General features: G+C 37.7%; 1 protein-coding gene across 1 annotated transcript in view; it reads left to right on the top strand.

Moving 5' to 3' along the window:
- Positions 1-75: 75 nt before the first annotated feature.
- Positions 76-13,197, top strand: part of ATG5 (autophagy related 5) — a gene marked incomplete at its 5' end in the record, with an annotated part of 57,090 nt that continues 43,968 nt past the window's right edge. Inside the window, one exon of the mRNA XM_010183581.1 lies at positions 76-238. Coding sequence (XP_010181883.1) covers positions 76-238 — 163 coding nt within the window. The remainder of the gene's footprint in view (positions 239-13,197) is intronic.

Genomic DNA, 13,197 nt, shown 5'->3' with positions numbered 1-13,197 from the left:
TAAAATTTATAAAATTTATTTTTCATCTTCTAAGTTGTGTGATGCATTTATTTCTCTTGATCTATCTCTTTGTAGAATTTTCCAGAAAAGGATCTTCTGCACTGCCATTCTAAGGATGTGATTGAAGCTCATTTTATGGCTTTTATAAAAGAAGCAGATGCTTTAAAGCACAAAAGTCAAGTCATTAATGAGATGCAAAAAAAGGATCATAAGCAACTGTGGATGGGATTACAGAATGGTAAATATAGTACATCAAGTATTAATTATATTTAGGTCTAGCCATGCCAATAAATAATTTTTTCAAATTTTAGTCATGGTACAGGATATAAAATGTTGTTCTGTAGAATTTAGTCTAACATCATGGAAAACAACTTCTGTTTTTAAAGTCACCGTTTATGTGATAATCCAAAAGTGGCTTGAGTTACTCAAGTAACTGCATTGGTTCATGACTTTCTTGTAGCAAACCAAAACTTGCAACAAAACTAAATAAATAGAAAAACTTTGTCTAGTGTACCTTTATGCAACCGATGGTCTTTAGCTGGGAGACACCCGAGGTGTAAGTGTTGGTCAGTGTTAACAGTCTTGGGCTGTAGAGTGAAAAAGGTTGTTCCCTCTGGTTAATGCTTAAGGATTGTCACTGATAAACGATACAGGTAAACTTTAAAAAAAGTTGCCCAGTATATTAATAATTTTACTTTTCCCTCTGCCAAATGTAATTTTTTTGTTGTTGCTGACATTACCATGACTTTCACAAAGATTTCTGCATAGATAAAGTACTGACTTGAAAAAGTCAGCAGAATAATTCAGAACAGGATGTTCTAAAATAATTGTTCTTACTTTGCACAGATGGCATGAATCTGTATTGCAGTGCAAAATACAACTTTTGTTTTTAGTATCTCCTCTTACCATGATTCTTAGAGACCTGTAAGTTGAAAAGCTTTGTAAGTATTTCTGAAACTGCTGTCTGGAATGGGCTGTAACACCTCTTTCAGTGTTTTTTCTTCATCTTCTGAAGCTGTCATTTATATTATTACTGGTAAATTTATTACATGGAAGCTGTAAGCATCAAGATGTGTATTATATGTTGAGATACAAAATACTAAACACTTAGAATTAACATATTCCCCTATGTTTATAAGGAAAATTAAATATTACAGGAGAAGCTTTGAATGCAAGAAGACTTGAAGCATGCGTTTCCTTTAGACAGTGAGGTTCCAAATTAGTTTGTGTTCAGTGTATTTATTTAGTGAGTCTGTAGTGTTTTCTAATTTCTTTTTGTTGTGTAGTGATACTGCCTTTCATATTAATTCCTGTAATAACTTTGAAGATTGAGTGCTTATTAGGAACTTTGGATTCTATTTTTTATTTAATTTAGGAGAGTGTTAGAAATCGAGGGATTATCTTAATTTGCCATTTGAGTGGTAAGATCTTGAGGGATGCTATATATACCTGCAAAATTTATCAAGTGAGAAATCACACTTTATTTGCTTCAATTCAGAGTACTTCTTGAGAGATTCTGCTTTGTATAGGTATTAGTCAGCAGACTGACATACTTACTTTAGTGAAGTAGCAGCAAGTAAAGAGCTCTGATCCACTGGAATACAGAACTGGTATAAAGATAGACACTTCCCTAAAGCTTATGTGGTTACAAGTAAATTGAAACTCCAATTTTAATAATTCTGTGAAAAAAGTTTTCTGCTGTAATAGTATTTGTCTTGCAGCAGTTTAGTTCGAGAGAAGCATTGTGCTGTGCCAGCCTAATTCTGTTTTCTATTTCAAGAATTACTAGCCTTATTGCAAAAAGAAATCCTGTCACTTAGTCACGGTGCTCAAGTGTTCCCAACAGTGCACTTTATGTGCTCTTTTTGTTAATGCTTTTAAAAAATAAAACTAAAATACTTCTAACTTGAAATATGATAATGGCAGGAGAGTTGACTGTACAATGAAATGGAATGAATTAAGGTTCTTTTCTTAACCAGAAATTATAGAACCTCGGTACGTAAGGTAAGAGAACAGATATGCAGGGTTTTTTCCAGGCTCATGTTAGTCTCTATCTTTTAGTTGATTATTTGCCCAAGAATATCTTCAGTGGTAGGGAAACCAGAATTTTACTGTTTTGCTTTATGTTGTTAAGAGCAGAGGTTGCCTGGCAAGGCTGATTTTGAGAAGGTTTCACTGTACTTGATGAGGAATCACACCTGTGGAATCTGACACCTAAATGAGAAGTTAAAACAATCTTTTGAATACTTTCAAATGCTAATTTTAATTTCTCAGGTCTTCATAAAAGAGAAACAAGAAAAGCTTGTGAAACCAAGAAAACTCTTTTTAAGCATGTTGTATCTTTCAGTATGTTTTTATAGGCTTTCATTTGAGTTACAATAGTTTTAAACCTCTTTGTGAAACAGAATGAACGACCACAAGAAAGAAAAGAAAGTAGCATTTGTGATAACTGCCTTGTAAGTAATGATACATCTGCAGTCGGTTTTTTCTGTGAAACATCAAACAATTTTCTTCAGTTCTTAAATATATGAAGTGTTACTCATTAAACAAGTGATAGTAATACTTGCAGGATGTGTATTAAACTTAAATTTTTGGGAAAAAAAGTCCAGTTTTGCTTGTTTGGAGAAATAAAATTACCAATTACAAGTGAAATGTGGTATAGATGTTTTTGCTAAGAAGGAAGTGCTTGAACAGGTAGCATGAGAAACTTTTTGTTTTAGGGGAAGAGCTGTAATAGTGAATTTGTGGCAAAATCTTGTGCTGGTAACAGCTGGTAGGTCTTCATAACAGCCTTTTCATCCCTCCCACCATTTCTGGGTTTGTGTTAATCTACTACCAAATCAGGAAGGTAAACATACTTTTCTGGCTATTGCTTGTGCTGTGGTTTTTCTTGTTCTTCAGACTTGAGTTAGCCATTTTTTGTCCATAAACCAGCTAGTTCTTAGCTAGAACACTTCTTTAGGATGGGTACATCTGTGTTGCCCTCACTTTGAGCAGCATCATGGTAGGGAAGCAATAAAGGCAGGCTACATAACTCTACTGACCTCTGTTCCTCTGTATGAACTGTTAAAATTCTTTGGTCAGAACTGATGGAAAATGTTACTACTGTTCTTGCTTTAATAGTGTTATGGCCATTTTTATAATGGATAAAGAGGATTTTCAAGTGGGTTGGTTTTTTCTTGCCTTTTGTGTTTAAAAATAAAGACTTTCAGCTTTGAAACATTAAGACTCTCTGTGCCTAGTGATGACTCAGGATCAAACAAAGGAAATCTCAACTGGTTTTAAGGGGAGAGCTGGTTGGTGGTTTTTTTTTTTTTGCATGGTTCAAAGAATTAATATCTATAACTTCAGCATATAATGGTTTGGATAAAGGAGGGTTTTTAGATTCAACACAGCTGCTTTTAATCAGTTGTGAAGAGACATAAGCAACCATACCCTGAAATTTTCACAAGCATCCTTTATAACCAGTGAAGATTAGACTTGGTATTGGAGTGGGGGAAACAGACAGTAAAAACTCAGCCATTTTTAAGGCTTCTTTATATATTATAAAAAATAATGAACTCATTATTTTACTGAAAATATTATGGAAAAAGAATGTAATGCTCATTCATACTGTGGGGCTTACCAAAAGTTAAATGGCCATATTGAAGAGTTCTTATTAAAGGAGAACAATCATGCAGACATCCAGAATGTGCAATATTTTGTCTTTCAATGCATGTGATCTCTTTCTTGTCTTACTGTCAGAATCAGGCCTATGTTTTCTTGCATTTCTTTCTGAATCATATCTAAACCAGTCCTGGGGTTTTGAGGGACAGAAGTTGTATTTTTTCAGGGTTATCGCATTCCTGTTTAGAAATGTTTGAACTGCCGAAAAGAAACAGTGCCATACATTATCAGCATCTCTTTTGTGCTGTGTAGGCATGGCCCACTTGGGTTTGATGTGTGTTTTTCTTTGTAGGGAACTGATGGGGAGCAATGCTGTTCCTTATCGTAGTCTGAGATGATGAGCATGCTTTGGTAGCTGAACAAATCTCCAGACTCAACTGGTCATTTGAAACTTATATTGGGCAATATGTACTTAGAAAATCTTTAGGACTTTAACAGGAGAATGAATGAAGAAGCCATTAGTTTTTAAATCAAAAAGCCATTTTTTCCTTCTTCCCTATGTTGCTACCAAAATAGTAATATCTGTGCATGCTCTATCTGCAGAGATTTTGTTAACTATGAAGAAAGGCTGAACAATTCTTTTGAGCTTTGAAAATGAGTGTATTGGTTAAAAGAGGATTTTTTTTAAAGAGAAGTCATTACCTTTCTGGGCTGGTGGTTAAAAATTTCTGGAAATGCATTGAGTTTTCTTGCAAGTAGTGTCAATACCTGCTTATTCTGGAGTTAGATAGCATGGCATACAACAAACATTGGGGTTGCCTATATTGTGGAACCAAGAGGGGTGCAGTGTAGACAGATTCAAATAGTTCTGTACAAAGTCAGCCTGGTGCTGTTCTGGTGCTGAGCTGGAGCAGGTGCAGAATGAATCAGGTGCATCAGAGTGGGTCTTCCCAGGGACGTTTTTTTTGTGCTGGTGGATTTTTGGGGTTTGATTGGTTGTGGATTGGGTTTTTTTCTGGTAATGGATTGTGGCTTAGACTTCAGTGTTGGATCTGCAGTGTTTACTGGCTTGTTTGCCCTTTCTGCACAAATGAGTAAACTAATGCTTCACCCGTGTGGGTGCAGTATTGGGATTCTAAACTGTCAGCCCCTCAAAACTGGCTTTTGCCTTGTTACTCTTCTGTGGTGGCCTGGTGCCTACTTGCGTAGCTGCACTTTGTCACAGTGCAAAGGTGAGGAATCGATGGCAGCCTGAGTTCCGTGCTTGGCTTTCTCTGCTCTCAGCAAGGGGGCAGAGCAGAGCTGCTGTGTTTGTGAGACCGGGGAAAATCAGTGGGTCGCAAAGAAGAGCATGAACTGCACAAAGGCAGAAAAAGGAGAAAAGCAAAAGGTAACTCAGCGCTCTGCTGCTGCTTCATACTGAAGTCTCCACAATGAGAGGAGATTGCCTAGGGATAGGTAGGCAGAGGTAGATAAAGATGCTTTCTAGTGTTACCACCGTCTTGTGTTAGATGTCCATGTGTCTGATGAAAACTGTTAAACTCTGAGGGAGCAAGCTTGGAGGTATCTGCATCTTTGGCACAGGTAATCTGCCAACCATATAGCCTATTCATATATATTGGAGAGATTAAATTTATATACCTGTTGCAGTTGCAAAGGCTTTGTGTTTTGTCCCTATTTTGACCGTCTTCCTCCAACATTGCCATTTTTTCAGAAATACAACAACTTTCCAGACTTTCTTCTGAAGGATGTGTGCCTTTCATCTTCAACCTGAATCAGAAATAAGCTGGTTCTCTACCTTCATTGCTCTTGTCTCTGTAGGTTTTTTGAGATATTTTGTAGACTTGGAGGCAGATTGAGAGAATCTTTGACTATTTCTCTAAATCTGTTATACTTGGGTGTAGGTGACGCAGAACCTTGATTTTTGTTGCCTCCTGCTTACCTTCCTCCCCTCCCCCTCAAAGTATTTCATTTCCTGAAAGACATGTAAGTTCTAACTAAATTTCAAAGTAAATTATCTCTAAAAAAATGACTGAATTAAAAAAATTAACTTTCTTCGTTTTTTGAGGGTTTTTTTTTGCTTTGCTGTTTGAAATGCTTCAAAGTTACTTTCTGTTAGTAAACTCCTAAATTTGACAGATGCATTAACATAAAGGCTCCTTAACTTTTAAGAAAAGCTGTATTTTAGAAAAAAACTAGTACAGGGAAAGCAAAGTAGGTTAGAGAGTTATATGGAGATACGCTGCTTTATTTTCATGTATGTAAACAGAGCATAATCAGAGGCAAAGTATTAGAATATCCAGCCTATCTAGACTTGGAGCAAAGAAGTGGAGGATGAGTAAAATTGTCAGGAGTGCTTTTCCCTTTGACTTACTCAGGGCAGTCTGTAGCAACCCCTGCCGTTCTATTCCTGCACAACCTGTGGGTTATATTTTTAAAAAATGGATTACTTATTTTTGTTTAATAGTCATCAGAGCTTTTTTTGTAGCTAAAGTGACAATACCTACTGAGATCACCTGCTTTTTGGCTACACAGGAAGCTTAAATTTGGTTTGATGCATGCATTTTCATATTTGAATAAAGGAAAGTAGTCCATCTTGATGATTTTCTTCCCCTGAACCTTTTCCAGATAAATTGATGACCTAGAAATGAAAGGAGGTGGTGTTAAGGAAACAGTGTACTTAAAGTGAAACTTCTGTTTCGTGAACACGTTTAATAAGTGAAAAGAATGTTGATAAGGTGTTGCTTCCTTGGGTATATTAAAAGAAAATGGAGGAAAGGCCTTTTTGGATCTGACAGATAATCTGAAGAGTGAAATGCTGCTTTGTCATAGAGTTTTCAGATGTCCTGTTAACCTGCAAAACTTAAGCAAGATGCGTTTATTTCTTTATCTTCAGAACACTACTTTGCTATAAAAACTAATGGATAAATTACAGCATAAAAGTAAATGTGTTAAATACACTGATCTCAAACCGAACTGTACAGTATTAGGGGAGGGGTTGCCCCTTTTTTCTTGGGATGCATCCGTAGCTCCATTTATAGTGTGTCTTATGCATTAACATTTTTTTAAAATAGAATTTATAGCTAACTATACATAAGGAAGTTTCTCCTAATTGTTCTCTGGTTGTAAACACTACTGTTGGGAATCTGTTATAGTGCATATAGGCAATCAGAGTTGAGTTGTTTTAATTCATATAAATGATAAAAGTACTAAAACAGGGGTGACAGACCTAGGTAGCCAAGCCTAAGGACCGTACAACTGTACTTGGCTGTTACTCGTACTTGAGCTACTTAGCACGATGTTTACTTTTGCAGTGATTCCATGTCTTCCTTAGTATGAGCAGGCCAAGTAAAGCTTATTTGTTCTTTACTTTCAAATTTTACAGTCTCTGCTGCTTTGGTGCGGTGGTATATAGTAACATGCCAGCTGAATGTGAATTTGGAGAGTATGTAAGATTAAAGGGTACATCACGTGGTGGAGATATTTCAGGTAATGACCATTGGGTACCTTCAGATATGACATTCATGTTGAATGTTGTTACTTTGTTACCTATAATGTGAAGAATATTTCCCGATATTTCTGTAGCTGACTTCTGTCACTTATATTAAGTTGAAACATTTCTAAGGTCCTATCTCTCAATTTCTGATAGTTACTTTTGCTTGAAGATAAGTCTGGAAAGCCCTCTTTGATTGTGGGTTTGTATTTTATACCATGATCTGCCAGAATACCCAAGAAACCTAAGCGTTTAATAGCAAGAATATTTTAGCAGTGAATGGTGGAAATGTGTAAAATCGAAAAGAAAATAAAATCCTACATTTTAATGATGCTATACCAGTATTTCAAACTGTGTTCTCAAAAGGCTGGCACTAAACTGTAGTAATCAGAAGAGTCACACATGTATCAGAGTCTTCCTGACCTCCTTGACAATTGTAATTATCTATATTTTTATTGTACAAGAATTATTTTAGGTGGCCTAAATTAATTTAGAGACAGGTCTTTAAATAGCTGAGAAATGAGAGTAACCAGCTATAAATACTATTTCTGAGTAGCATGGTACAGTTAGTTTTGAAGTGTTTAATGTTTTTATTTTTCATCAACAAAGTTGCTTCATGCTTGAGGCATACTGCACAGCATTTAACTTTTTATAAAATTGGCTAAAATTACTCATTGGTCAGCAGAACTATATATGCATGTAGATTCTTAGTCTTCCTGGAAACACTGTGGAAGTAGAATTGAAACTAAATTTTGAGAAGACTCCTTTCTCACTTCAGCAGTTAAACGCAGTGCATGCTAGAGCAGAACTCAGTAGAAAATATACTTATTTAATGTTAAGAAAATATACTTTGTATCCTTGATTTGCAGGTGCAACTCTCTGTACAGTGCATTTTGTTTGTGTGTGATATATATTATACCTTTAGTAAATTTATTTATGACAAAGAAAACGTTGGAGGAAGCCTTTGACCCACTGGAGGGTGGATTTGCTGTTCAGAGGGACCATGACAAGCAGGAGGCCACCAGGAGCCTCTTGAAGCTCAGATGCAAGTGCAGAGTCCTGCACCAGGGGCAGGAGAAATCCCAGACGTCAGGGCAGGCTAGGGACTGACTGGGAAGCAGCTTTGTGGAAGTGGGTAATTGTGAACAAGCAGCTGAACACAGGTCTGTTGTGTGGTGTTGCAGAAATGAAGATTAACCAGGGAGCTGCTTTAGCCCTTGTGCCCCCCAGAATATAGCCAGATGGTGAGTAATTACTCCCCTTGGCTCAGCACTTGTAAAGCTGTGTGGGGAATGCTGTGTCTTCTTTGGGACCACAGGACAAAAGAAATGTTAGCAAACAGAAAAGAGTCCAGCAGAGTGCTGCTAGGATAATTAGGGATCTGGAGCATATGCTGTATTAGAAGAAAGTGGGGGAACTGCCTTGTTTAGCATTAAGATGAGGAGGCTAAAGATATATCTAATAGCTGCTTTCTACTGCTTAAGTCTTGTAGAGCAGATGGAGTCAGACTCTTCTTAGATATGCCTCCACTGGCAATGGAGTTGGGCAAGTACAAAAGAATTTGGTTACAAATTGCAGCAAGAGTGACTACATCAGTGGACATGGGAAGACTGTCATCTGTCTGGACTTCTGTAAGGCCTTTGACACAGTCCCCCACAACATCCTCCTCTCTAAGTAGGAGAGGTGTGGATTTGATGGATGGACTGCTCAGTGGATGAGGAATTTGTTGAATGGTCACACACAGAGGGTAGTGGTCAATGGCTCAATGTCCAGATAGAGATCAGTGACAAGTGGTGTTCCTCAGGGGTCCACACTGGGACTAGTGCTGTTTAATATTTTCATCAGTGACCTAGACAGTGGGATCAAGTGCACCCTCAGCAAGTTTGTGGATGTCACCAAGCTGAGTGGTGTGGCTGACATACCTGAGGAACAGGATGCTGTCGGGAGAGACCTGGACAAGCTGGAGAAACAGGCCCATGCAAACCTCATGAGGTTCAACAAGGCCAAGTGCAAGGTCCTGCACTTGGGTTGGAGTAACCCCCAGTATCTACAGGCTGGCAGATGAAGGAAGTGGAAACAGCCCTGCCAAGAAGGACTTGGGGGTACTGTGGATGAGAAGCTGGACGTGAGCTGATAAAGTGCACTCCCAACCCAGAAAGCCAACAATATTGTGGGCCGCATCAAAAGAAGCGTGACCAGCAGGTTGAGGGAGGTGATTCTGCCCCTCTACTCAATTTTGGTGAGACCCCACATGGAGTGCTGTTTTCAGCTATGACACCTGTTTGTTCACTTGTTTGACTTTCTAAAGATACTGGAAGATAAAAGCTGTGAATTACCATTTCCTTTTTGAATTTAAACCTTTCCCTCATTTCTGCTTTTTTTTTTCTGTTATTTAAAGTGTCTCCACATATTCTTGAAATATATGCACTTCTGAAGTCAGTATTCTGATAGCAGTTGCATCAGTGTCAAATACAGAAACAAATCCTTATTATTAAGATATTTCTGCTGGCAAGTTTAATGTGGTTTGTTTTAGTTCTTTTGCCCACTGTTCTACAGTGGGAATTTCATTTTAACTGTCCGTGTGCTGTGACCACTGTGTCTTATTGCAAGTTACTTGTAGATATAATTTCTGATTCTGTGATACTTGCCTTTATTCTTTGTGTATGCTGATTCAAAGCTAGGCTGCGTTGAAATGCATGTGTTGATTGCAAGCGCTCAAGCAGTGCCCTTTGCCCTCTTGGTGATCCACCCTGATTACCGTTTTTGTGAAGAGTCAGGTGTGTGGAAGAGATGCATCTAAAATCAAAATCTGTGTGAAATTTCTAGTCATTTGAAGCATGACAGCACTTGAGTTTCAGAGAATGACTGTAAGATGCTAGCACAAATGAAACTAATCTTTCTCATTGTCTGAAGAATGTTGCCCCCAAATCTCAGCTTGAGAAGAAGGCCCAGACTTCAAAATCTCAGCCTCGACTCTTACCCTTAGTTAATACTGCTTAGTAGTAAAAGGTTTAGCAGTTACTATTAACAACAAACTATGAGTGGAGTTGCTAACCACTTTTTAATGTAACAGTTGTAAATTCGAATTAATTTCAATGACTGCTAAAGGCTCTCCAGTCTTGCTTAATGGAGGAAACAGTAATTCTCAAAGTGTTTTCCAGTAACATTCTCTTTTAAAAAAAAAAATAACAACAACAAAACAAACCTGTTTTAAAGGGCGCTTTAAAGGCACGAACAAGTGCAGTGATAGATTTCTGAACCCTAAATGTATAATGTGACACTGTTTGAAAATCTGCTTGAGGTTTAATTTGTTACTTTATGAATTTGTGTACCGAGATAGTTGTTATGGATTACATTAAATCCTTGTTTTTGCCAACTCCTACTATTTATATATATAAATAACTTCAAGCTCTCCTTCGATTCGGTGCATCTCTGTATTACTGAAGGCAAATGTCTGTCCTGTGTCTGGACATGCAGTGACTGCATTTCTAATAAATGAGTATTTATAACACAAGTGACTTAGCTGATTGATTTTTCAGCTGGATCTCTCCTCCATTATTTGATTATTGATTTTTCTGACCTTTGACATAAAATACAGAGAGGAAAGTTTTTGTATTTCACTTTAGGCAAAGTTACATAGCAACCATCCTCTGTTGTTTAAGAAATATGATTAGTAGAGTCATCTGAAACTTTTTTGTACTGTCACTAATCTCACTTCTGTTTGAATTTTATTGCCATTAATTTAAATATTGTTATTCAGATATGACCATCTGCCTTTTGCAAGTACTGGTTTTTTGCTAATACAGAAACTCTTCTAAACATCGGTCAAGCACTTTCTTAAAAACAGATGGACTGTGGAAAACAAGAGTAATCAGATTTGACTGTTACGGGAGTTTAGATATCGTGTAGACTGCATAAGCTTTTCACGAGGGAGGGAGATGTGTGTACAGTGCTTTTGCTGATAGGTAGAGCACTCTTCCTTGTTTACTGGCTTGATGAAAACTCAGTTTTGTTTTGATTGTCAAACTTCCCGCCAGCACCTTCTGTCTTTAAGTCCTGTCTAGCCAAAGTACTGATTAGTTCTTATAGCTCGTCATAGCATTAATAGCTTCCCTAAGTCTGTTTTGCATAAATAGGAGGTAGTGACACACAAAAATGGGAGAATTATTAACCTTTTCACTTATATTTTCAAGGGGAGTGTGTGTGTGTGTGTGTGTGTGTGTGTGTGTGTGTGTGTGTGCACGTGTGTTGGATTTTTTGTTTTTCTCTTAAGGGTTGTATGAAAGCTGTTATCTTTGGATTTTGCATTTTGGAGCTTTGGGATTCTGGCATTCAGCCAACGCTCCTTATGCTAATAAAAGCTGTTGCCAGGTCATATATATCGGTATGCAAACTGGATAGCCTTTTCCTGCTGCTTAATTGAAAATTTTGTGTTAATTTGCTTACACCCAACTCAGTTTCCTGTAGTAAAAATACCGCTGTCCTCCAAACCTCTTACTATGGATACAATATAAGGTTAGAGTGAATTAGCTTAGATGTCTTCAGACAGTGCTGTACACGTTGCAGAGATGAGTCTTTACGTGTTTGACGGCATTATGTCTAGCTAATTTGCTGGGATGTTTTTTCACTCCCCGGGCTATCAGGTGGATTGATAAAACATACTTGATTACAAAATGCAACAAGTTCATCATTCAGCTGTTGCAGATTTATTGCTATTATGTTTAGAAACTACAAAAATTATTAGAAATTGAAACATTTTGACAGAACGGCAGGCTGTCCTGAGCATTGTCAGTGTGTTCAGAGAATAAGAGGTATAAGTTTGTAAATTTACCTGCCTTAAATAAGATTACTTGGATGATTTCTGGGAGGTGAGGAAGCTAGAATAAAGAAAAGTTATTTAAATGTGCATTACCACTGTTTAACTTTTTTTTTCTCCTTTTTTTTCCTCACTTGTTTGCCATATATGCCACGAGGCACAATACACCTAAGTTCTTACCATAAGTCTGTTACTTGTTCAGAATTTCTTGTTCTTCAGATCCATAAGATCAGAACTGATTGAATCTCTACTGAATTTTGAAGACAGTAAGCTGTTTACCCAACTTTCCTAGTTGTTGTGATATAAGCATTAAACAAGTAAATGAAATTAATGTTTGTTTTATCTTTGTTGTGATGGGATGTCTCTAAGTATGTAGATTCCTTATTTAAGAGTCTGCTGAAGCTCCTTAGCTTAATTAGGTCTTGAGTTGTTTTGTTATATCACTGTAATTAGTAGTTTTATCAACTGATTTTACAGTATAGTCAGAAGTGGTAATTGAAGTATAAATTGACAATTGCCTGCTGTAGCCTGCCTGTCCACACAATCTGTAGTGAAAGCTGTAAGCTGTTCTCAGTGCTGTCTCCAAGGATGGGGGAAGTATGCTAAATATTCACCTTCCCCTTGACAGAGTTCCTGAGGAGGATGCAGTCATTCTGTGTGTCAGACATTGTAGGCTGGGTATCCCAAATGCAGGCTTCCTTGGGTGCAGTTACCTCCAGGGCTGTCACTGTCACCTGCTGAGCTGCCCAGTTTGTGAGCTATGGGTAGGACCCTGCTATGGGGTAGAGCCCTGTGTCCAGGCAGCTCCTGGTCTCAGGCAGGTGCCTGTGTGGTGGTGCTGACTGCAGCTCAGGTAAGTGCTTGTCAAGAGGCTCTTGCTGCTAATCAAGAAACAAGGGTGTGGAGGTACTTTCTGAGATAAGTATCAGGAAATGCTCCTACAGAATACCTGGCAGGAGTTTGTTTACAGTTTCTTGGAAATTCTTGCCTTGTGTCACATTCGGTCAGGAAAAACAGCATGTTATAAACCTTGCAATGTGTATTAACCGTGTCTTGTATTGCACTGACAAACATATGTGCTGTATGCTGGAGTGAAATAAATCTCAAATTCTTCGAATTTTCTGCAATTGATTTAATTGTTACCAGCAGTTTTGGAAGCAGGAAGAACCTTGATTCTGCAAATAGATTTGAGTTTTACCTTGCTTCAGAGGGACTGAATTCTCTAATGGTTATACCTCCAGGCTTCTTGAGACACAGCTGAACATGGTGCTGAGGAGAGAAT

The sequence above is a fragment of the Mesitornis unicolor genome, unplaced genomic scaffold (assembly GCF_000695765.1).
Source record: "Mesitornis unicolor isolate BGI_N332 unplaced genomic scaffold, ASM69576v1 scaffold4844, whole genome shotgun sequence".
NCBI lineage: Eukaryota > Metazoa > Chordata > Aves > Mesitornithiformes > Mesitornithidae > Mesitornis > Mesitornis unicolor.
Note: the sequence above shows the minus strand (reverse complement) of the source record. Positions and strands in the feature narration are given on the sequence as shown.